General features: G+C 40.5%; 2 protein-coding genes across 6 annotated transcripts in view; one reads left to right on the top strand and one right to left on the bottom strand.

Annotated features, from left to right (window-relative positions):
- snphb (syntaphilin b) overlaps positions 1–23769 on the top strand; it is a 60451-nt gene extending 36682 nt beyond the window's left edge. For all 4 annotated transcript variants that reach the window (XM_085145545.1, XM_085145548.1, XM_085145547.1 and 1 more), the window contains one exon: positions 1–23769. In XM_085145545.1, coding sequence (XP_085001671.1) covers positions 1–1993 — 1993 coding nt within the window. In that variant the 3' untranslated portion in view covers positions 1994–23769.
- Positions 10725–23782, bottom strand: part of sdcbp2 (syndecan binding protein (syntenin) 2) — a 23614-nt gene continuing 10556 nt past the window's right edge. For both annotated transcript variants that reach the window (XM_085145564.1, XM_085145565.1), the window contains 6 exons: positions 18624–18724; positions 17694–17858; positions 15647–15822; positions 14220–14391; positions 11825–11916; positions 10725–11086 (listed from right to left, as the gene is read on the bottom strand). In XM_085145564.1, the coding sequence (XP_085001690.1) occupies positions 11032–11086; positions 11825–11916; positions 14220–14391; positions 15647–15822; positions 17694–17858; positions 18624–18724 (761 nt within the window). In that variant the 3' untranslated portion in view covers positions 10725–11031. The remainder of the gene's footprint in view (positions 11087–11824; positions 11917–14219; positions 14392–15646; positions 15823–17693; positions 17859–18623; positions 18725–23782) is intronic.

Here is a 23782-nt window from a genome sequence, read left to right on the forward strand (position 1 = left end):
GGACACGGAAATAGATGAGTTGAGAGGCCGGCTTTACAGAATGCAGGAGGACTGGGTTGAAGAAGAGTGCCACCGCGTAGAGGCTCAGCTGGCCCTGAAGGAGGCGCGTCAGGAAATCCAGCAGCTCAAACAGGCTGTGGATACTGTTCGTGCCAGACTGAGCGATGCTGGAGGCCTCAGTGGAGATGTAGGGGTCCAGAAGTACTTTCAGGATATCAACGCTCAGAACCACAAACTGGAGAACCTTTTGCTGAGTATGGAGTTGGCCCAGGCTGGATTAGCAAAGGAGGCGGAGGCTATGCCAGGCTGTCGGACCCGCGTTGGGGGTTCAGCACCAGCATCTGTTTCAGGAGAAAGTCCTGGCGGAGTACCCAAACTTACTGTAGGAGGAAGAGGGTCTTGCTCTTGTGATGGCTCCCCAGCCCGGTCTTTAACTCGGAGTTCCACCTACACAAAGCTGAGTGATCAGGCACTGGCGGACCGCAATGACAACGGGTCAGACTTTCCTTGTCTCTCAGGCGACGGCACCCAGGACAGCGGCTTTGTGTGCTGTGGGGAGAGTAACATCCCCAGCCGGGCTGACCTTCTGCTGGAGGCCGCATTCCTTTCTGAGGAAACAGCATCTTTACTTAATTCCTACACGCAGACCTTCTCCCACTCTCTTCCCCATTCTCATCCCCACTCTCTGCCAAACTCACTGTCTCACACCTACTCACATACCTTACCTCATTCTTTCCCTCACAATTTGTCCCACTCTGTGCCGCATACTATGCCACACTCTTCTACGTATGAGAAGCTGTGCACAGGGGAGGGGCTGGCACCCTTTCGTTGTGGTCTGGGTGGAGTGAGCTGCATGAGCCACCCCTGCCTCTCCCACCACCATCTGTACCTGCACCCTTTAAGGGAGACTGGCATTCAGACAGAAAGCTGCCCCATCCCTACAACAGCAGGGTATCCCTCCGATCTGGACACCATCGCAGAGCAACGTACCTTCCGGTCCCAGGCCTGTAGCCCCACTTCAACCTGGATGTCTGATGAAGGGGACGACGAGTTGGACTCCATTACCACCACAACTTCAGTAACCACAGCAACAGTCATGAGTACAGCAACAGAGCCAATCCCCAAAACCCCAGTGGTCCCATCTTTACCACGGTCCGCCACTGTTGCGTGTTCCATGGAAAGTCCTGTGCATAAAGAGAAAGAGCATGGAGAGGAGGAGGAAAAGCAGGAGAAAGAGGAAAAAGAGAAGGAAGATTTTGTGGCAGAAGAGCAGGTGGAGATAGTTATGATCAAACTGGCAGAAGAAAGGCAACAGACGCTGATTGGTTCAGTGGGAGAGAAGATAGGAGGGCAGGGTGCTGAAGAGAAGCCGGCTCAAGGAAAACTCTGTGATCTTGCTGAGATGCCAGCAACATGGCAGGGTGAGCTTAAGTTAAGAGGATGCTGTGGAGAAGGCAGGCAGGGTGGGACATCATTTGAAAACCTCGGAGTTGTGGACACGCAGCAAGAAAGCTGTCCTTTACAAGAATCAACCCAGGTAGAGACACCTCACCTGAGTCCAAGTCACCAGGGATCGTCTCCAGCTATAGAACTGCCTCACACAATCCAGCCAAGAAGGTCTACTTCCCATGAGGAGATAGGTGGTGTTACAGTGGTGGAGGTGCACAATGAGGACAATGATAACGGTGAAACAAAAGAGCACGGTGCCACAGGGGACACTGCAGATGAGAACGGAGAATCATCTAGTTCTGGGACGATTCAGAAAAGCTACTGGAGTCGTCACTTCCTAGTTGATCTGCTTGCGGTGGCCATTCCTGTGGTGCCGACGGTGGCGTGGCTCTGCCGCGGTCCAGTCCGGCAAGGACAGCCAATGTATCACATAGGATCACTGCTGAGAGGCTGTTGCACTGTGGCGTTGCACTCGCTGCGCAGGGGAGGCGGGCTGAGGCACTACCCCGCAGGCGGGGGAGACTTAGGGGGATCACAGATATAAGAGGAAAATCTGCTCAGCACCTCTGTGGCCCTTAACCACGACCTTTCCTGTATAGGTTTTCTCTTGGAAGATTCAAGTGCAAGAAGACGAGGACTTCCTGTCCTGCAGTTTCTGCCAAGAATAGGCAAGAGGGGTATAAGAAACAGGAAATGTGAAGCTCTTGGACTGGCAAGCTCTGCCTTGTTTTGGTTCTGCTCCGCAATGTCTGTCACCCAATGTTCCTCAGCCTTGCTACCGAGATGTCTGCCAGCTCTACTGGCTTGTGCAAAAGTAAATGAGCCTATTGAAATGAATGATGCCTGGATCTTTGATGCTGATTGTTTCTTTTGATCTTTAATGCAGGGAAAACTGTAAAAGATTCATTGACTACTCAACCTATGAATTCTAACACATTTGAATGGTTGTGTGTGTATATGTGGCATATATGTATAAGAGCTTGTATACATGTGTAGCCAAGTTACAAAAAGCTACAGCTTCACCAAGTCATTAAGCAATGGCTGAGGGGAAAATCCACTCTAAATCAGAATTTACATGTTTCTACAACTGCAGATGGTCTTCATTGATCTTCAAGACTGAAATCTCAGAGTGTGTCTGCCATCATGACGTAGACACAAAACTCAGGGATGTTCCGAGGGTAGAAACACACAAACCTATTAAATTTGCTTCAAATCATAAACACCCAGCTGTGGCCAGTTCAGTTGTGCTGCCAAGTTAAACTCTACTTACTTTTAATCGTATTAAGGTTTTAGTTCTCTCTCCTGGCCAAAGAAGCGTTTTGGTTGAACTCACCCCCCCCCCCCCCCCCCCCCAAAGGAATGTTGTTCATCATTAAAATGACCTCTGCCAAAAATCCTATTTAGATGATTATTAATCAAACACAGTAGGTTAATCTGAGGTGTGTATACATCAACTGCATAGAAGCTGATTTCTAATTTTATGTCATGCATTTCATGCATTTAGCAGTTTGGGGCATCTAAAAACAAAAACCATGATGCCATCACACTTAGGATGAGACTGTTTTTAAGATAAGATAGATCTTTATTGTCACTGTTACAAAAACAATGAAAGACAGTTTGGCATCTCTCCATTAGCAGCATGTAGATTTTTTTATATTAAAATTACTTTATAATAAAAGATAAGAGACAAATTCCCCACCTGTGGGACTAACAAAGGTTATCTTATCTAATCTTATACACAGATACATGCAGATGCCAGAGTCTTTTCAAGCTTCAGAGTCTTTTCAACATTTACACATTTTCAATGTGTAAATGTAGCATTTCCAATAAAAGCTTTTTTTTTCCTGGAAATGGTTGATTTAGGCCATAAAATTGCATATGTCGCCAATCATTCTCATCTACTTATAATATGCATAACCATCACTTGAAACAAAAAACAGGCTTTGTCCTTGTTGAATGAAGTCTTCATGTTGCGCCTTTTGTAGGCAGTTATTTAGTCTAACCTGCCAATTAACCTGATAAAAGCAAGTACCTTGTTTGATTTCTGCAATTTTTTTCTAAAGACTGCTTAAAAATTTCCCTCTACTTGACGTTGACGTTAGAATGTGCACTTTAATTTCTCTTAACCTCTGCATCCCCAGGGGGCCAGCCAGAATCTCATTAATAATGAAGAAGATGTTACTTATTATAGAAAGTCCATGGGTGATTTACCTATTGCCATGTTCGTTGTGTTTCTACCCTGAGAGCATTACGATTAGTTCTCCTAAATAAATAAAGCTATTCAGATTTATTAAACTCAAACTAAGATCAATACCACACTTATAACTATACACTAAAAATGAAGCTCAGTTGAGAGCCAGCCTGAGTCTTTGCAAAGGTAAACTCAAAAGTTAAAAAGCAAAGTTCTCTAAATAAAATCTTAGATTTGTTTCTGTAATCCATTTGAGAGCTTTTGGTTTTTTTTGTTTTCATTTTATGTATCTATTTATTTATTGGGGCAGTCTACTTGTTTGGGAAGGTAACAATAATAACATGCACATTATATTTTAGGGTGGAATATTTTCCATACTCAGTCATATTGTCTCATATGGGCCTTATCTGCTTAAGCTTGTATTCAAAGCAAAGTTGCAAGAACCAATTCATTTGGTGAAAATAACAGACCTCAGTTTGTGTTACTTCAGTTTAAGTTTGTGTTACTTAAAGTCACCTGATTAAATCTAATTGAAATGCCATATCACGATCAAACACTTTGTTTGTAGATCCTCACCGGCTCACTTTGGTATCTTAGTGTAGCTCTGAATGGAATGAGTTGTGCTCAGTCTGTGATCTGTGCTGTATATTTCTGCTAAACTTAATGCTCTTGTGGTGTAGTTTTAACTGTCACTCTGGTAGTATGTATTCCAAGTCAACTGTACAAGAGCTAGTCAGTCACTGCTAATAACTCTGCTTAATTTGTCCAACAGATCATTCTGAAAGGCATTTACAGACATTGTGTGCTACATCTCAGTCGACAGTTCAGATGTACATTACATAAGATGTCTGGGTTTTAAACGCACTTAGCATCAGGGTATTTTTTTATTTGTCTGAATGTGTGCATCACGAGAGGACTGTGATGAAAGATGAATGTGTAAATGAGCAAATAAGCAAATCATGGCTGGATAACTGAATGGGCCTGCTGGGCACAGATCTAACTGCTAAGACTGCTAGAACAAAACAAAAGGCTTCCAAGAAGTTGGAATAGGATCTGAAAGCTCACTAAAGAGCAATATGGCTGCAAGAGGGTGGAAAACAATTGCCAGTAGATAACAGACAAAAATGCTATGTAACAGACTAATTCTTACATAACACTTCTCTACTCTCCCAGAGTACTCAAGGCACTCCATACAACATGCCAGATTCACCCAAGCACTGTCTTCTATGTTTTTAAGTGTTTTCTAACCACCATTCACACACATTGATGCTAAGATGGGAGAGCAACTTGGGGTTATTATCTTGCCCAAGAATATTTGGTATGTAGACTAAAGGGAGCCAGGGATTGAACCACCAACCTTTACAATCAGTAGATGACCTGCTCTACCTCCTGACCTACAGCCACCCATCAGTCATATGTCAATATGAATGATGACAGAGTTTAAAACTACTCCAAAAAGAAACCAAGCAACTACAAAAATGACACAAAACAACTGCAAGAAACGTAAAACCAATGCAAGAGATGTCTAATGACTACAAAAAGATTCAAAATGACTTCAGAGAGACCTAATGTGACTACAAAGTCATGTACAAGGAAATAAAACATAAAGAACCCTACAAAGAGACAGAAAATGACAACAAATACTAAGGTCTGCAAGACAGCTGGATAAAAAAAACCAGAAAGCAACTACAAAGAAAGAGAAAGTCGCTGCAGTGATATAAAATGACCTCAAAGATGTATAAAACAAACAATTGTAGAGGTGCCTAAACTGTACAGAGATTAAAATGACTTCAAAGGGATTTCCCAAATGACTTTGAAGCAACAAAAACATGCAGAGAGAACACAACTGTAGAGATGTCTAATACTTAAAAGAGATGCAAAATCACTTCCAAGAGATTTGAAGTGGCTACAAAAATATGAAAAAATGACTTCAAAGAGAGCTTAAGTACATACAAATAGATGTGAAATTATATCTAAATGACTACAAAAAGATGTAAAAGGGCTGCAGGAAGAAGAAAAACAACTGCACAGACATAAAACCACAAAATGACACGGAGACACAACCACAAAGATGCTTAAAACAACTGCATACAACTACAAAGACACGCCAAAGAACTTCAAATACATGTGGAACAACCACAAAGAGAACCACAGTGACCAATAAAAGAAAAAACCACAGAGGGAAATCAAAGCGGCACAAAATCACCAATCACAAGTGCAGGGGTCAGCAACCTTTAACACCCAAAGAGCCATTTGGATCCGGTTTCCACACAAAAGAAAACACTGGGAGCCGCAAATACTTTTTGACATCTAAAATGAAGATAACATTGTGTATATATTGTTTTTTACTTTTATGCTTTGTGTGAACAACTAAGGTGTGTTGCTTATGAAATCCATGAAGTGCTACAGAGAAAATGACATTTTATTTATGTATTTGAAGTCATTTTGAAGAAATATAACAAAAGGAAAGACACCCAGCTGAACTAAAATGATCCATGTAGCAAACAAAAACTGTTTTGAGCCGCCACCCTTATATTGCCTTTGGACTTTTGGAGCCTTGGCCTGGCTTTTAAAAAAAATAATTGGAAAAAAAGCACTATGCTGCTAAAAATAGAAAAATAGATATTTGCAAAATTCTGCCTAAATATGTATTTTACCTGGTTAACGTGTGTGGCGGGGCGTGGTCTGCAGCACCGCTGCAGGGGACGCGGACGCACGTGAGCGGCATCCGCAATCACGCCTCGCCACCTTAACGTCTGTGCTATCTGTGCTGTTGTGTTAGTATGTGTTGGGCTGTGAGCTGAAAAGCTACAGCCGGCTGTATGCATACAGCAACCGTGTGTGAAAAGTGGTCTATAAAGAGATGCTGAAAAGCATGTTCATGCGAACATCGTCGGGTCTGCCGTGGTATGCTTATAATGGCACTTCTGCTCCTGAACCTCTGCGCACAGCGTCTGCAAATCCGGGCTGTACGAAGTCACTTTCATCTTTATGCAGGACTGTAAGCTGTCATCTGAGAGGCGTGAGCGGTGTTTGTTTTTAACATAGTTCACGGTGGAGAATAGTTGCCGACATAATGTGGATCCGAAGATCCATAATTGGTCTATGGGTTGAAAGTCTCGATAAATGCACGGCGTTTCGGCGGGTATACCGGCTTCTGCGAGTGTGACGCTTATTTTGAGCAATGAAAAAATAATAGAATATAATTTTATTTTTATATTTCAATATCACAATAATCTTCCAATTTAGAACTACAAGTTAAAAACGAACTAACATAAATAAAATACACTTGAGCTAAATACTTTATTTTCCCAAACCACACTATAAGGACTAAAGAGCCGCAGGTTGCCGACCCCTGTGTTAGTGGAATGTAAAGTTACAAGCAGGGGCAAAACTACCATAAAGTGACACAAAACAATCATACAAAGTATCTACAAAATGTTTTGGTCTTCTGTGTAAACTCCTGTGCCCAGGGGGCGTGTTTGAACAATCCCTCCATGAAATAACTCTAAATCTGTCCGTCCCGATTTAAATGTCGAATGAAAAATGTTCCAAACTCAAATTGTTCTGCGTTAAAAAAAAGACTTTTATTCTTTTTTCTATTCTATTCTTTTCACCAGTTGGTTTATATGTTTTGCACTATTGTTCACTTTATGAATTTTAAGCAATTACTTGAAGTTGAGATTGTAACTTAGCACTGATAAGTTTGAGGTTAGCCTGAAAATTTCATGCTCTTCATAAAAAGTCATAACTTTTTCAACATAAGTTGAAAGTGAAAAGATGAGTGGGCATCTGTTTCTCTAATGACAGATTCTGATGTACTGGTCCTCTTACCTTCAACTCTACTTTTTATTCTGGTTACAGAACTAAGCATTGTGTTGATGAGATAGCAATTGAAGTTGAACTCGGACTGGCAATACTTTCATGTAATACTAACTCGGTTATGATTATTGAACAATTTATTGTCATTTAGAATATTTCTGGTAAATCTTATATGATTTTAAATTCCAACAAATGTGTGTTTCTTTAAGAAAGAAAGAAAGACACAATTTTCAACCCCAATTTTTCAGCTGCACTGTGTGTGTGAGCTCACTGAGCATTTTCTGATTGTTCTGTTCTGCAGTGACAGTTTAAAGTGCAGCTGAAGCAAAAATTTGGCGTAAATAAGATACTACAGACATGCAGGTATGGCTTGTTCCTGTGAATGCTGTAAAGCAGTAATCTCTCATCTTTAATAAGAACTGTTTATTTTAGCCCTTCACATTTACATACATCTATGTATTAATATACATAGATGCCATAAAATTTCTAAAAACCTCTCATTTCAAAAACATACATTTTTTTCTCATACTGTGTGATCCGATTATGTAATTGTCAGATGTCAGTGACAATCATGATAATCGGAATTAATGCATTGCTATCCATGAAAAGATTGAATGAATGCCTTACGGACACAATTACAAGGTTTTCTCAGCATCGTTTGCATTGTTATGATTTGTGCAAGAGCTGTGCGCCCATCATCCAGCTGCATTGTGGGAAAGGTTTGGCTAAAGATAATGAAGAGGCTAAAACAATTCCCTGTTTTACCAAAAGCCATAAATCTGTGAGGGAACTGGTGTGACAATGTGGAAAGCCACCTCCTCCTATCAATATTAATGTATTATGTACCAAAATGTCAAATATAATAATCATGTAAGTGATTATGATGTAAACCTGCACTGTACTTTGATGTGACAGTCCCGCTGTTAATTGCAGCTGATTTTTGGAAACAGGATGACAGAAGGACCAAAGGGTACATCTACCAAGCAGCAAATGAAAGGTGGCTGGTTTGATTCCAGGCAAACACAAATGTACTTTGCGTCAGAAAGGTCATCTGGTGTAAAATATCTGGTGCCATATCAAACATCTCAGCCGTCTTTGTTTAGCACCATTAGGTGGGCACATGTTTATTCTCAAGGCTCCTGTTCCTGAAATGTTTAATTGAAATACACATGCTAGATAATGAAGATTTGGCAAGCTGCTTTGATAATGACTTTTAGTCTCACATGCACAATTTTAATTAGATGTGGATATTTGATCTTCTTGTTTAATTACTTTAAAATCTAAAAAACATGGAATGCAAGGTACCATTCTTGAGCATGATAAAATGTATTTTGTGCATTCGTCTTCTTTTTTTTGCAGCTATAGTAATATCTTCCAATGGTCACTTTTTAAAGATTATTTTGGGACTTTGGAGATTCCGTATTAGCAGCTTTAAGTCTATTGCATTAAAATATTCCTGTGGTGTATTTTTACCATGTGGAACTTTAAAGCCAAGGAGAATGCCTACGCTGGTACTACAGGTGTGCTGAAAAATGTAGCTGTACCAGACTGTCCCAAGATACACCTGAACTTCCTGTTGTAGTGTGCTGTTATGTCAGTGTACAGTGCGTGGGGGTGACTGATTATATATACATGTCCCCTGTAGACACATGTGATTTTAAATGCATATGAAAGGACTACGGAGGATGTTTGGCTTTTCTTTTTCTTTAAATCAGACAATATTTGAATGTGTACTGTCACTTTACGCTTTAGTCCTTGTCTGACTGTGTGTGTTCCCTAACCTATGTAATAGTAACTAATGTAACAGAGGTGGAGTCATTTAACATCCTTCCACTGAGGACATTCAATGCCTCGTGTAGGAATTTAGCTGACATCTTAAATATTGTCAGATAATATCACGTAAATGAACTATTTTAATAGCAACAGTAGTGTGTACAGGTGAAGACATCAGTAGGCTACATCTTCCACCACACTGTATAAAGAAAGAGCAAAAGCCCCTATATTAAAGAGCATGGAGGAAACCTCTGCTTTGCCTTTGTGTTTATTCCCACACCGGCTGATCTGAAGCAACACAAGAAATGCAATGCCTTGAGACTGAACACAAATGTGAGCAGAAAGACTTTATTTGTTTACAACATTATCATGGTTACATTCGTATATAAACTTTTAGATTTTTCTAGCGTTTGTTTTTACAGAATGACAGCGGTTGTTTTTTTTTATCAGATTGCATACCTAGAAAATTAAAGGAATACATGCATCCGAAAGTGAACAGCATTAAAAGGAGAAATTTTATATAACAAGTAGAAATTCACAACTGTGAGCTCTGCTGAGTCTTGCTGTGCTCATCAGTCAAGGAAGGAATTTTAAAGAGGATAGGCCTTTAACAAAACTTAGCAGAGGACAGCAGTTCACTGGAGAAACCCATGACGCGTAATTTAAATGCTTTCATTTGACCGATTGATTTTTCAGCATCAAATTTAAGCTTTTAGTTTTCTCTCGTTAACATGAAGCATCACAAACACAACAATTATGAAAAAAAATTGTTGGAACTTGAAATGGATATAGGAGAGAGGACCTCTTATAAGGTTAATGAAAAGTGCACTTAGTGGGTCCGCCTGGCGCCGACCCCTCCAAACAAACACCAACTGTTTCCTCGATTCTTTGAAGCACAAAGCCTCACAGGACTCCTGCAGCCTGTGGTGCGCTGGGCACCTGCTAACTCGTGTTTTTTTTACTCTGTCATAGCTCTTAAAGAGTGTTTGTGGACAGTCCGAGCTGCATAGGTTAATGATAATGTACTGCTGCTCCCTTCCCTTACACTTGCCCCCCAGAATGTGCACACACACTATCTGCAAACTTAATGTCAGAGGCTGGAAATGCGTTACAAGGATATGTCGCCATCTCATGGAAAAAGCGGAAACTGTTACTCAGACCTGGGTGGTGAAATGTTGGGATTCTTTTTAATGTTGAAAGAAAAAGAAAGAATAGTAAACATCACCATCACTTTCACTGGCCATGTAAAAATGACTGTACACTGGAACCCACAACACACCTCTTCATATGAGTCTGCAGGTGTTAATTCAGCTCAGATTATTTACACGTTAGGGGTTGGGTGCAGGGATCAGGAGGGCAGCTGAATATCTGCGTGGACGGCTCTGATGGCTGTCCGTCAGCTTTTACAGCATTATGAAAAGGTGAATGATTCATCTCCACACTGAGCAGGAAGCTCTGGACTCATGATGGTATGCATGGCTTTTTTAAAAAAAAACATTTTTTTTTTTTGTTTTACTGTCCTTGATTTCAAATACAAAACAAGAAAAAAAAACATAGAGTACTAGGTTAACATATAAAACATACTAATGTCAGCAGGTGAGGGAAATGTAGAAAAGGTAAAGAATAAAAAAGGCATCTTAAGATTATGTTAGAGATGACCAAGGGCAGGGTTGGTGATTGTGATGTAGGAGGAGGTTTGGTTTGATGACAGAAATAGAGAAAAAGACATAAGGAAAACAGAGAGAAAGAATCTGCACGGTAGACATCTTGACATCCTCTAGTCCTCTTCCTGGTCCTCACACCTCTGGGACAGAGTGATCCATGGCTGACCGCATCAGGCCAGAGGACATCCTGGAACACAAGCACACAACCTGTCAACAAAACGCTGCATGGCTTCCTGATCTCTTGAGCTGGGCACTCAGCTACTACTCTTTAGAGGGCATCACTGTTTCACTTGTGGCAATAAGCACTGTCTGCCTCAGTGCAACCACACTTCTGAGCATTTAATTCTCTACCTCACCATCACTAAACCAGGGTCTGTGTTCATGTGCACGGTGTGGCAAATGAGAGACCTGCGCCATGGCCCTGCTGTCTGTGGATCAGGAACAGCAAAAATGCCTCAGAGATAAAAACCTTCAAGGGACTTGAAGATAAAATGTGAAAGATGACATTCTTGTGGAAATAATAACCATTATGTTTTTCTTTTCTCCAGTACCAAAAGCAGCACTGATAACATTGGAGCTCATCTGTATTCTGGTCTTCGATAATTAAGCCCTGTGGTCCATTTCATACCTAATTTCAGTACACATCCCTATTAATTACTCATTTAAACCTTTAGATTTGCTCAAGGGCTGACAGGTTACTGCAGTAGGAAAACAAAGATTTGCTGGCCAATCACAGAAACAATTTGAAATCATCTAACCGTGGCAAGCAGTATGTTAAGATAATGTTGGCTAGTCAGGCGAGAGGTGACTCAATGTGACTCTATGGCTTATTCCACACAGATTGAGCCAAACACACTGGGTTTGACTTGAGATCAGATGTTAATAACTGATGCATGGACAGAAAAAGTCTCTGCTGCAGTCCTACCTCTTAACCATGTGCTCGTAGACAAACTTAGGCATGATGGTGATGGTCATGGTTGTCGGAGAGGTGGTCAGGATGTCTTTGATCTGAGAGTCCTGGAAATTTCCACACAGGCAGAGGGACATGTAAAGGCTTTGTGTAATCAGTGCAAAACAAACACACTCGCTTCACAGTTTCACTCTGTTGTTTAGACGTATTCCAGGAAACAAGAAAACAAACAAACAAACACTTAAGAATAGAGGAGACAAAGACTAAAACTGAACCGCCATGTGTAAGTGGACACTTTAATATGACCCATGTACTCAAAATCATCAAAATCAAAATAATTTCTATTTTCACCAACATTGCTTTAGCATTCAGTATGCACAGCTTTTCAGTCTTAAGACCAGGACATGTTTACACGTGGTATGGTCTGAAATACAGCACAACTGCTCTACAAAGGCCGAGGGAAGCAACACAAACACAGGAGTAGCTGAGAAATTGGGGTTTGTTGTTTGAAGACTACCAAACAACTACCAGGTATACAAGTGCGACAGGAAACTTTGCCTTTACGCTTTGTCATTTTCAGACCTTTAAAAATAACCTACACAATAACCTAGACGAATCGTTACATACAGGGGTTTACATATTTGTTCTACCAGAGTCAAGGGATGCAGGCACAGCACATGCTGCTACTCTGCTTAGCTAAGCTACTCATTAGATGAACTAAGGCTCAAGCCCAGTCACTACATAAGGCATTGTGTTCATCATAAATGGTCTTGTAATTGGCAGCTGGCTGCTAGTGGACATTCAGATGTGTAGGTCACTGTCTTAATTTGTTTGCTACACTGTCACATATTTTGCTTTTGGGGTTTTTTTTACATTGAAAAATCATTTCTTGTGTGAAGATCAGATGTAATAAGATCTGGTCAGTAAAATCTAGTTACTTTCCAGGATAGCTAAAAGTGTCTGTACAGATTCCTCCGATACTGGTTTCCCTTCATTGGCTCCCTGTTAAATCCAAAATTGAATTCAAAATCCTGCTCCTCACATACAAGGTCTTAAATAACGCGTTATGTATTTCTTCTTCAGTCACCTTTCTCACCCACTATGTGTTAATAGACCTCTCTGCATTGATTCATACTTATAAATCTCTGGCTCTCTTCCACAGCATGTCTGTCATCCTGTCTTCCTTCTCTCACCCCAACTGGTTGCAACAGATGGCCCCGCCCCTCCCTGAGCCTGGTTCTGCTGGAGGTTTCTTCCTGTTAAAAGGGAGTTTTTCCTTCCCACTGTCGCCAAAGTGCTTGCTCATAGGGGGTAATATGATTGCTGGGTTTTTCTCTGTATGTATTATTGTAGGGTCTACCTTGCAATATAAAGCGCCTTGGGGCGACTTTTGTTGTGATTTGGCGCTATATAAATCAAATTGAATTACTCATGAAAGATGAACACTGCATTGTGACATCTTCCACAAATTAGTCATGCTTCAATCTGAGTGTTTTTGTCATCATCATCTTGTTTTAACACTGGAGTGAGGGGCAGATAAAACTGAGGAACCGCTTAACGTGATGCTGCATGCTCAAGGACTAGCAGCTTATCAATCACATGATAAAGCATGACCTGATCTAGGTCTTTATTTATCTTTATTTATTAAATGACCAGACTTTAAACTACAAACTAAACTCATTAGCTCATTACTGAAGTGTTTACTGCAGTCACATAGACATATCAGGGGAGCTGAAGGCTATTCTCCCAAAGACTTTTCAGACCTGGATGCTACATCTGTCTTTTATATACTGTATGGAATTTGCCAGGTTTTATTCACATTTTTCTACAGCTTGTTTGTTTTTTTTATTTATTTTTTAAAACATCCACAAAACCAACTTGCCGTGATCTCATTGGATACTCTCACACGGTGAATCATGGTTCTATGAAAGGTCAAGTGGTGCAGAAAGCCAGCAATTTTCAAAAGCATAGTGAATGCTTCCATAACCGTGAGCACTGCAGAGGTGCATCAAATCAATGTGCAAACAAACCTGAGATAAGAACATGTTGCAAACCTGCATCACAGGGTAGACAGAAACTACGCACCCACTGGAAGCAAACTACTCAACACTTATTAAACACCTCAGAGCTGGGGAGCACTGCACTTACTTAAAACTGCTGGACGTCCCTGTGTTTTATTACGTTCTCCTATTATGGAAGCAGCCATCTCAGTGCAATCTTTAAAATCAGTCACCAAACATCTGATGAGCATTGCAAACGTTCTGAAGTCACTGTCATTTTCAGTCTATGGTATTCTCTATACTGAACTTCATCTATCATAATACAGATTCCACAATACACACAATATGACAAAATACCCTAGCAAACTATTAGATGAAAAGCCTGATATTTGCAGGAGTGAGAGTCTGACCTTGAGTCCGATGACATTCTGTCCGTTGATTTCACAGATGTAATGTTCAGTCAGCAGGCCATTGCGGGCGGCAGATCCATCTTTGACCAATGAGGTGATTTTCCCATTCTTGTAGATGAAGCCCACGTGACCAGAGCTATCTTTGTGCATGGTGACAGTGCGCTGAAATGGCCTAGAGACACACACAGGAAACATCAATAATCCATATGCAGAAAGTCTTAAAGCTTTTACTATAAAGCAGCATACAACATGCCTGTCATCACAGAACTGTGACTCAGAAAAAAGCATTTTATAACAGTCGAAAAAACAGAAACTAAGAGGAGAGATGACATGTGTGAAACAGTCAGAAGAGGGAGCCAAAGATCTCAGCTCCACAGATGCTATGATACTGCAACAATACCCCAGCAGTTTAAATATTTTACATTGGAAATCTGCTCACACATTGATATCACCGAGCATATCCTGTTACAGATTCAAAATCCAAAGTGTAGTACTTCTGTATAAAAGGCAAGGTAATAATACATCGGCCGAGTAGTCAGAGATCCTTTGATCCTTTTTGTGTCTGTTCTGTTTTGATGTGTCTAGTTTTAATGTGCACTGTAATATTTATAATTTGCAAGCCCGCAGAGAAATTAACACATTCGCAATAATTTGTTCTTAAACCAATGGTGCTACCACTCAGCCTCCTATAGGAACACCGTAGGATACACTTATGGTATCAATTTCAAAATGCTACGTCGCCTCATTCTCAAGTTATCACATTCACAAACATAGGTGTCCAACCATTTTACCACAGTCGAAAATGAATTTTTGGTGACTCTCATTTCTGAAACAAAACTGAGACTGAAACCAAATAAAAAGTCATCTTATGATGTCAAAGTCATCTTTGACATCAACACTGAAACTTCATGAGCAACCTTGAAAGTCAAAGTTGGACGAACAGAAAAACTATGACAAGAAAAACATTTCATGAAAAGCTTATTATTCAAACAGTTATTGGAGACCTTGTGAGAACCAACAGCACACTGTAGATGCTAGCTTAAAATGGACAGAGTCTGCTCAACTCTAGCTCCATATTATTATTATTTCAAATTCACAGTTAAATGTAATGCTTGAGTTCAGGATTTCTGCTCTTGGCAAATTGGTAGCAGAGAACTCCGCAGGTCTATGAGACCAGAAGTCTTTTTCAACTACAGCTATTGCCATCTGGTGGCCTACAGAAAGAATGCAGGTGTAAGGCACTGGCTTCATGGCTTCACGACCGACATGCACATTTATATAGAAAAGCACTCCACTTAAGCTAAACACAACCATGGACAGAACATGTAAAGTGAATAAGACCAGCTGTATGACATCTGTTATGTTTGAAGCATCAAGTCCTGATATAAGGTTTGACAAGCCCTGCTGCACACTACAAGTCTCCTCACCTGTCCCTGACCACCAGCTCAATGCGGGTCTCAGACGCAGCCTTCAGAGCCTTGTGGGCCTTGTCTGCACTCCATCCAGCAGAGTTCTGCCCGTTGAGCTGCAAGACCTGGTCCCCAAAGCGCAGCCCAGCCAGGGCAGCGGGGGAGTTAGCCTGCACCAGCTGGACAAACACTCCCTGAGAGAAACAGATAAAACATTCAAAGTGTGAGGAATGGAGGAAGAGACAGAAAACAGATGCAGGCAGGCATCTGTTTTCTGTCTCTTCCAAACAAGCACAAAAGCAGGTGGTTTCAATAGAGACTTTATGAGCTTTATCAAAACACATAAATGCTGTGCCCAGTAGTAAGTTACTCATATGATTTCAGGTAGCACAGCCACACTTACAAAGTAAATGTGTAATTAGACCTTAAAAAGAAATACGAACCTATAATTTTTAAAAGAACTGTAACACCAGACTAAAAGAAATCAGCACAATAACAGTATTACCCAACAGACACAAGGCACCAGTTTATTCTGTATCATAGAGCTGATGTCAACACAAGACTCATATGACAGCTTCATAAACACGCTCAGATGACCGACACTATCATCTCTGTGTTACTCACTGACAAAGTATCACACAACCCTGCTCCACGGGCCCCTGCAAGGTAAGAGCAATTCAAACATTTCCCTCTGCCATGCTGCAGAATTCTATAATTACCTCTTCTTATCAATTCATATTACTTGGGCAGAGAACAGAACCTTGTTCTTTTGAACCTATAATAATTATTTTCCATTCAATCATACAATGTCAACACTGACCTTCAACCTGACCTAAAAAAAATCTTGATAAGCCTCACAATGTTCTCTCAGAGAAGGGTCTGTATTACAAAGCAAGCCCAACAAACCAAGGACATCTTTTCCCCATTTGGCTTCACTTACCCTAAAAAAGGGCACTTCAGCCAGGGTTTTCCAATCTGGCTATAAACATGTTCACATGAAAAAATAAATGCAGAAAAGGGTAGAAAAACAACAACAACAAAAATAGCCCACTGCAGAGTAGTCACAAGGTAAAAGAGTAATTATTCATTTAAATATTTTATGTAGATATTACTTGAAATTAAAAGTTAGCTAAAGTTATTATTTCAACCCATTTTCACTAGTAATGTTGCTAAGTTTATTTATACTTATAAGCTGTCACCCTTCATTATTTTGGCCTTTGTGCTTTTGGGTTGTTCCTAAGCTGAGCCTACTGACAGCTTTGCAGGCTGTCTTCTACATGAGGCATCATCTACATGAACTGCACGCAAGTTTGTGTAGGTTCTGTACCTCTCTGTTTAGCCAAATAACACCTTAAAGGACACAAACATACTACTATAAGATAAGCGTACACCTTATGTTTTATGGCTCCATGCAGATTTCTTTGGGTTGCTTGGAAATGGTTCTTTTCACAGTAAAGGTTGGAGACCCCTGATTTAGAGTGACTGCTGCCTACTCAGCACACACACACACTGCAGTATTTATTTGTGAAGACATTCATTAGCATTAATCTATTGCTAAGCCTCTTACTTCTCAAGTTTAACAATCATCAAGAGCCAAACCCAAATCCTAGAGAGAATTCTACAAATTCCCCCTCATGTCTGGATGGAATGCTGCAACTCATAGTCTGGCCTTTTGGCACAGCCACATTTTTAACACACAAACAAGCATTTGCCAAGCATTTCCTTACAGCTTTCCTCTATTCAAAACACTATTTATGAGTGCCTGCATGTGGCACACTTAGGGGACATCTGCTATAAAAATATTCAGAGTTACACTGTCCCTGAATAAGCTCTGCTCTAGTTTAAGTAGATCAAACAGCTGACAAACCACTAGTGATCTATTCGCTGGAAGAAAAGATGTTTCAAACAGAGTTTGACCCACATCACAACTGTGATCCTGTGCTTAAGAACACAAGATGTTAGTGTGGATTTCCTCAGTCACTGGTATGGTGTCAAAGGGCTGTTAATGACAGTCAGCCTGTGCTAAATAATTCATGAAGGAGTTGGCTCTTGGCTGTTGACTCACATTGTCGATGGCCCTGAGCCGGAGTCCAACCTTCTTGTCCTGGTCTTTGCAGAGGATGATCTCCCGCAGTCCTGGGCGGATTTCTGCCCTCCTGATGCCGATGTCTGCTCCGGTCACCGGCCGCACCATCCCTCCGACACCTGAGCCAGAGGGCAGTGCCACTTGCTGGTAAGGGCAAACAGCGAGGAAGGTGAAAAGGTTGAAAGACGTGGGTTAAAAAAAAGAGAACTAGCAGGGGTGATTTAAAACAGATTTAAGAGCAAGGCTACATTAATATTCAAGTCAACATAAAAAGGAAAGCTGCATCACATAGAGTGGGAGGATTTGGTTTCATCTCCTCCTCCACCAGAGAATGACACGCTTTAGGCTTTTCTTTCGAAAACTTCTGTCGTTAATATGCTTTGAAATTAATTTTTAAAAAGCAGGAAAATAACAGTGGAGGTGCAGAGAAGCAGCAAATGGCAAAGAACTCGGATGGTTAAATGCCAGGTGACAAAACTGAGCGAGAGTGTGTCGTCGCCCCCCCGCTCCTCCACACACACACACACACACACACACACACACACACACACACACACACACACAGTGTTGGAGGGGAGTGAAGAGCTCACACCCTCCCACACAGTGCTCCGGGCCTGCAGTGAGTCATTCAGTAATGTGGAGCTCCAGGAACACAGTACTGTTGCACTCTCACAACTCCTACATCCAATAAAAGCAGGTTTTGAGTCTTTAAACGTTGCTGGTGTGATGTGAGATTAATTATGAAGTTTTAAATTAAATGTGACCTGAATTTAGTGTAAATAAAATGCCAAAATGGCCATTTTTTTTAACCACAACTGTTAATAAATAAAAAAGAAACATGCCATATATCTACACATAATGGGGTAGCATGAAGATCAAAACACACACACACACAGTTATAATGCTTACATTGTCAGCAACAGGCACCAGGGCCAAGTTCTTCTGCACTTCATCGCTGTTGAGGGCCAGCCCCATGTAGTCTCCCAGTTCCTCCAGATTTGGGTACAGGCCTGGGAGAACAGGCGGGACAGAGAAGGAGGTGAGTGGGTGAAAAACAAGGTCAAGAAGGAACTGAAATAAAGGGAGCACCTGGAGGCAGACATAGCAGGTAGAAGGAGGTTGATGTGGTGAGTAGGAAGGAAAAAACGAGCTTTCTACATAATATGCTACCACTTAGCCACAGTATATAGAGAAATATCATCTTGATCCGCTGGTATGTCTGTGACCACACCTCTAAGACCACCAACACAAATCTGGTAATGTTGTGTGATAAAACTCAAAATGAAGATGTCAGTGGTTCTGAAACATCCTAGCAGTGGGACCTCATTTGGTCCTCATTTAGAAATTAATGTTCAATCAGTGGTCCGAAGTCTGTTTGGTATGATATGGATCTCACTTCTGAGAAACACACAAACAAGAACACTGAGGGAAGATTGCTGCAATACAATCAATAAAAAGTTTTAGAGTCACACTCAAGATCATTCGTGCTTTCCTCTCAGTTAGATTATTGTAATGGCCATTTAACAGATATCGATTAGAAATCAATTAGTGAATTCTATATTGCCCAAAACGTGGCAGCAAGATCTAGGAGGACCAGGAAGAGTGCACATAATACCTCAAATTTGCTCTATCTTAGTGCTTTTAAAGCCCTTGAATGCCTAGACCCAGACTACACTATACTGGAATTGCTGTCCCTGTACCCACCAGTGTACAGCCTGCTAATTTCTCCCACTTCATGCTTCTTAGTTGCAGAATGATGTGCCTGGCATACTCCAGCTCACTTCATCTGTATCTTTTTTTAAAATCCCCTTTTAACGACTTAGGAGCAGACCTGCTTATAAATCATTTACACTTTTTTAGGTTATTTTATTGTTGACTGTTGAGTCCCACTATAATTTATTCTGGACATTGCACTTGACTCTTGCTGAGACACTGGTAACTTATCCTTGAAGTATTTGATTCTTTGATTTTCTTGTTTGTTTTCTTGTTTTGGTTTTTGCCAAAATGATTATAATGTGCACTGTGTTTTGTAGCACTGGTTTTGATGAAATCCCATACAAATACATTTTAATATTTTTCTAATTAATGCAAAAAAAGTAAAGAAGGTAAAGAAGTGCTACCCCTAAACATAACAATGAAGACAGGTTTTAATCTCCCTCCCGCAGTCACAGGTTTACAAACGATTTAAGTTTGTTTAGCCGACCACCTTCTTTCCAACACTTTATATTTTATTCATGCCATCCATCACTACAAGGGCACAGCCTGAGCTATTAAGCTTTCCGCTGAAGAAATTTGATAATGAGCGGCCTGTGTTGCTGTGCAGTACAACCATTCAGACATCAGCACTGAGCTCCGTGTTATGACATCAAGCCCTCTATAACCTGCTATGGAAAGGTTTGCTTGCTGCTTGTATGTGTCCATTGTGTGTTCTTGTTTTGCCTATGAAAATATCCCAAAGATATAAAAATATAAACATGTTTCATGCAAAGTGATGATACATGCCTGCCTGAATTTCTTTATTTTGGAAAAAGCAAAAAGAAGAATGTGTATGGTAGTATTCAGAGGAGGGAAATAGGTATCAGCCAAGTTGCTAAACACCTATGAAAGTAAGAATGAAAGCCATTTAATTACAAGTTAATGTATGATGTTCTTATGTACTTTGAAAGCACATGCAACCACACCCAGAATGGATTGCCAGCAAATTAAGTCATATGTCTACCTGTTCTGTAGCTAAAATTATTAGTAGATTAAACAGGAAAATAATGAACAACTGGTAGCTGGTGGTGTAATTCTTGAAGTAATTTACTCACTGCTGACATGTTACCCGCAGTTACCAGAAAAGCTACAGCTTCAATAAGGAAGTGATTAAAGAGATTTAAACTGTACTGCCTGTGTGGGGGCAAGTGGCTTTTTTCTTTTAAATAATGGTCTGTGACCAGTTGTGTTTGACCCTATAATTTATCAGGAAGGTCTGACAGGAACTCATTGCTTTTTTACCTTTTCTGTCAAAGGTTGTTGCTATTGGATTCTGACTTCCTGTTTTATAATCACAGAAACTTTTTTGAAAACCAGTGAGTTTTTTTTGAAAACCGGTTTTCTGAGGACAAAAGTGGAAATGAAACAAACTAAGCAGTAGATAGGTGATATATGTTGAGCGCACCAGAGAGTATGACAGGACAGCACGAGGGAGTAGTTTAATGATTCTGATCTATTAATACATCACTGAGACACAATCTTAGTATCATATTCTTATTTTAACATGATTTGAATATGCCACTTTAATAAAATATACACTCCACCTACATACTCAGAAATCCCCCAAGGCACACTAATAAATGACAGGTCTGATCATGGTGTGGAAGAGAAGCATAGAGACAGAGAAGCACCCACAACTCGTTGGTCAAGCCTTAAGCAAACAACAAAATATGCTAATTCAAAGTGCAATCCTAAAATAGGTCCTAATTAAAATCACTGAATGTGCTCTGTTATATCAGAAAATGAGAATACTTTGTCATAACAATTGGCCTGTCCTCTCTGCTTTCCTGGTCTATCTTCCTATGCTCTCTTATTTTATCTCTTTGGTTCACCTCTCCCACACATGCCTGCTTCACATGCTCCCACACGGGCAAGTATTAGGAATGATTTCTCCTTTTTTATTCAATGATGTTCCGTTGTCCTCTCAAATTAGCAAAGCAAAGAAAAGACTATTGGGGTGAAGTATCAACAGTAACAACCTGTAAGCTCTGTAAACAAGGACCTGAATTCAAATCTCCACACTCCCAAGGATGATTAGGATGAGGATGAAGTAGGGCTGCTCGATTATGGCAAAAATGATAATCACGATTATTTTCACTGAAATTGAGATCTTGATTATTTGACGATATTTATTTAACAATAACAATGTATTGAATAATGACTTTAAAGATTGTCAAAAAATAATATAAAATAGTGTGCAAATACTGATAACAGTGCAAATGTTTGCAATATAAAAAATAAATGAAAAATGTAAACATCTATGTTTAGTGAACTTTGCAGTGTTGCTCTGTGGTGCAGCTACGACACTGTAGCAAAGTTTACACACTATGTCTACTTGATCCACGTCTGACTCCGCGAACCCATAATGTTTCCACACCACTGAAGTTTTTTTAACCTCTCTTTTCAACCAACAGCAGTCACTCTCCTCTCCAAATAACTTCTGCTTAGCTTTCCGAGCTTCCCTCGGGTCCTCTTAATCAGCGGTCCCCTACCCCGAGTCGTTTGGTACCGGGCCGCGAGAGTTGAGGCTCAGGTGTGAAATGTATAGTTTTTAGGGTTTTTATCTGTTTTCAGCGTTATTTCGTTATCGTTTTTATCATTTACTCGGTTTTCCTGGGTCTTTTCACGTGTGTTATGAATACATTTTCTTTTTTTCGGTACCGGTACTAGTTTTATTTTGATGTATTTATCCGCGACACCTTAAAGGCCGGTCCATGAAAATATTGTCGGGCATAAACCGGTCTGTGGCGCAAAAAAGGTTGGAGACCGCTGCTCTTAATTGTTGTAACACGTGTTCGAAATGCAGAGAGGTGCGCTCGATTTGCCACACGGAGCAGCGCGAGAGTAAAGCACGAGGGAGGTGCTAATAATCGGCTCAGTCATTTTTAATGATCGTTGAAAGCCCAGATCGTAATCGTGATTAAAATTCGATTAACTGAGCAGCCCTAGGATGAAGAATGTCCTGTTTTACTAGAACTAGAAATCTCCTTTCTTAGAGAGAAGCTGAAAAACTATTCTATGCATTTATAACATCTAGGATTGACTACTGTAATAGGGATAGGGACTAGAAAGAGAGAGCATCCTGTTAAATTCAGAATCGAATTTTAAATCTGTCTCTTCACATATAAGCGCTTGAAAAATAATCAGTCTGTTACTTGGTTATTTGAAAAGTACAATGGGAGGCAGAACCTTCAGCTTTCAGACTCCTCTTCTGTGGAATCAGCTTCCAATCTGGATTTGGGAGACAGACATCTTCCCTACATTTAAGATTAGGCTTAAAACGTTCCTTTTTGCTAAAGCACATAGTTAGGGTTGGATTAGGTGACCCTGAACCCTGCAGGTATGCTGCAATAGGCCTAGGCTGTTTAGGGCTTCCCATGAGCACTTTTACTTCACTCACCTCTTTTCATTCTCATTTAATATTAGTTATTACTAATATTAATTACTATTAATATAAATATGCTTGCTCAAAAGAGGTCATCTGATTGTTGGGGGTTTCTGGCTATTATTGTACGGTCTTTTCCTTTTGAATATAAAAAACCTTCAGGGAATTGTTGTGATTCCGCAGTATAGTAATAAAACGACATTAAACTGAACTGTTTCTGTTCAGTTTGTTCAATCGAAATGACAAGACACCCTGATATTGTTATTGAACAAAATGAGTATATCCAACTAGGCTTATGTCGATCATACTGCCCCCTTTTCATCTCCTCCTCTTCCTCCCTCCTTTTCAACTCCGCCTCCTCCTCTCCTTTTTCCCTTCATGCCCTGTCCCAGCACAACTGCTAGAGCCAGTCTCCATGGTGACTCATAGACAGCTATGCTGAGGTGAAAACAAAAGACGGAAAAGCCCACAGGACTTTGCATCCAAGCAGAGAAAGAAGAAATTGAATGAGTGGGAGAATGGGATAAGGGGAAGTGAAAATAAGTGGTTTTCTCTAATCTCCAAAGGCCCTTTTGCCCACTTTTAATCTTTTGTGGGGTCGTCATTTCTCTCGCCTTGCTTCCATCTAAATCCAACCCACTACACAGTTCAGGTTTACATCCAGACAAAAGCACAGAGAAACAAAAACAAATGCACAACAAAACAGAAACAACTCACAAAAAGACAAATTATAGAATGTGTGAGGCCCCTTTACTCTAGTTATTTTCCTAAATAACTCCTAACACCAATCCCAGTCCTTTATCTTCCCCTTATACAACTGCAAAGTTCTTAACTTAAAGCTCCAAAACACAGGCCCCCCACACAGAGACACAAACACCAAGAAACAGAAACAAGAGAAAGAGAAACCAAAAAACACTTTCTAAAGATT

The sequence above is a fragment of the Neolamprologus multifasciatus genome, chromosome 20, assembly GCF_963576455.1.
Source record: "Neolamprologus multifasciatus chromosome 20, fNeoMul1.2, whole genome shotgun sequence".
Lineage (NCBI taxonomy): Eukaryota > Metazoa > Chordata > Actinopteri > Cichliformes > Cichlidae > Neolamprologus > Neolamprologus multifasciatus.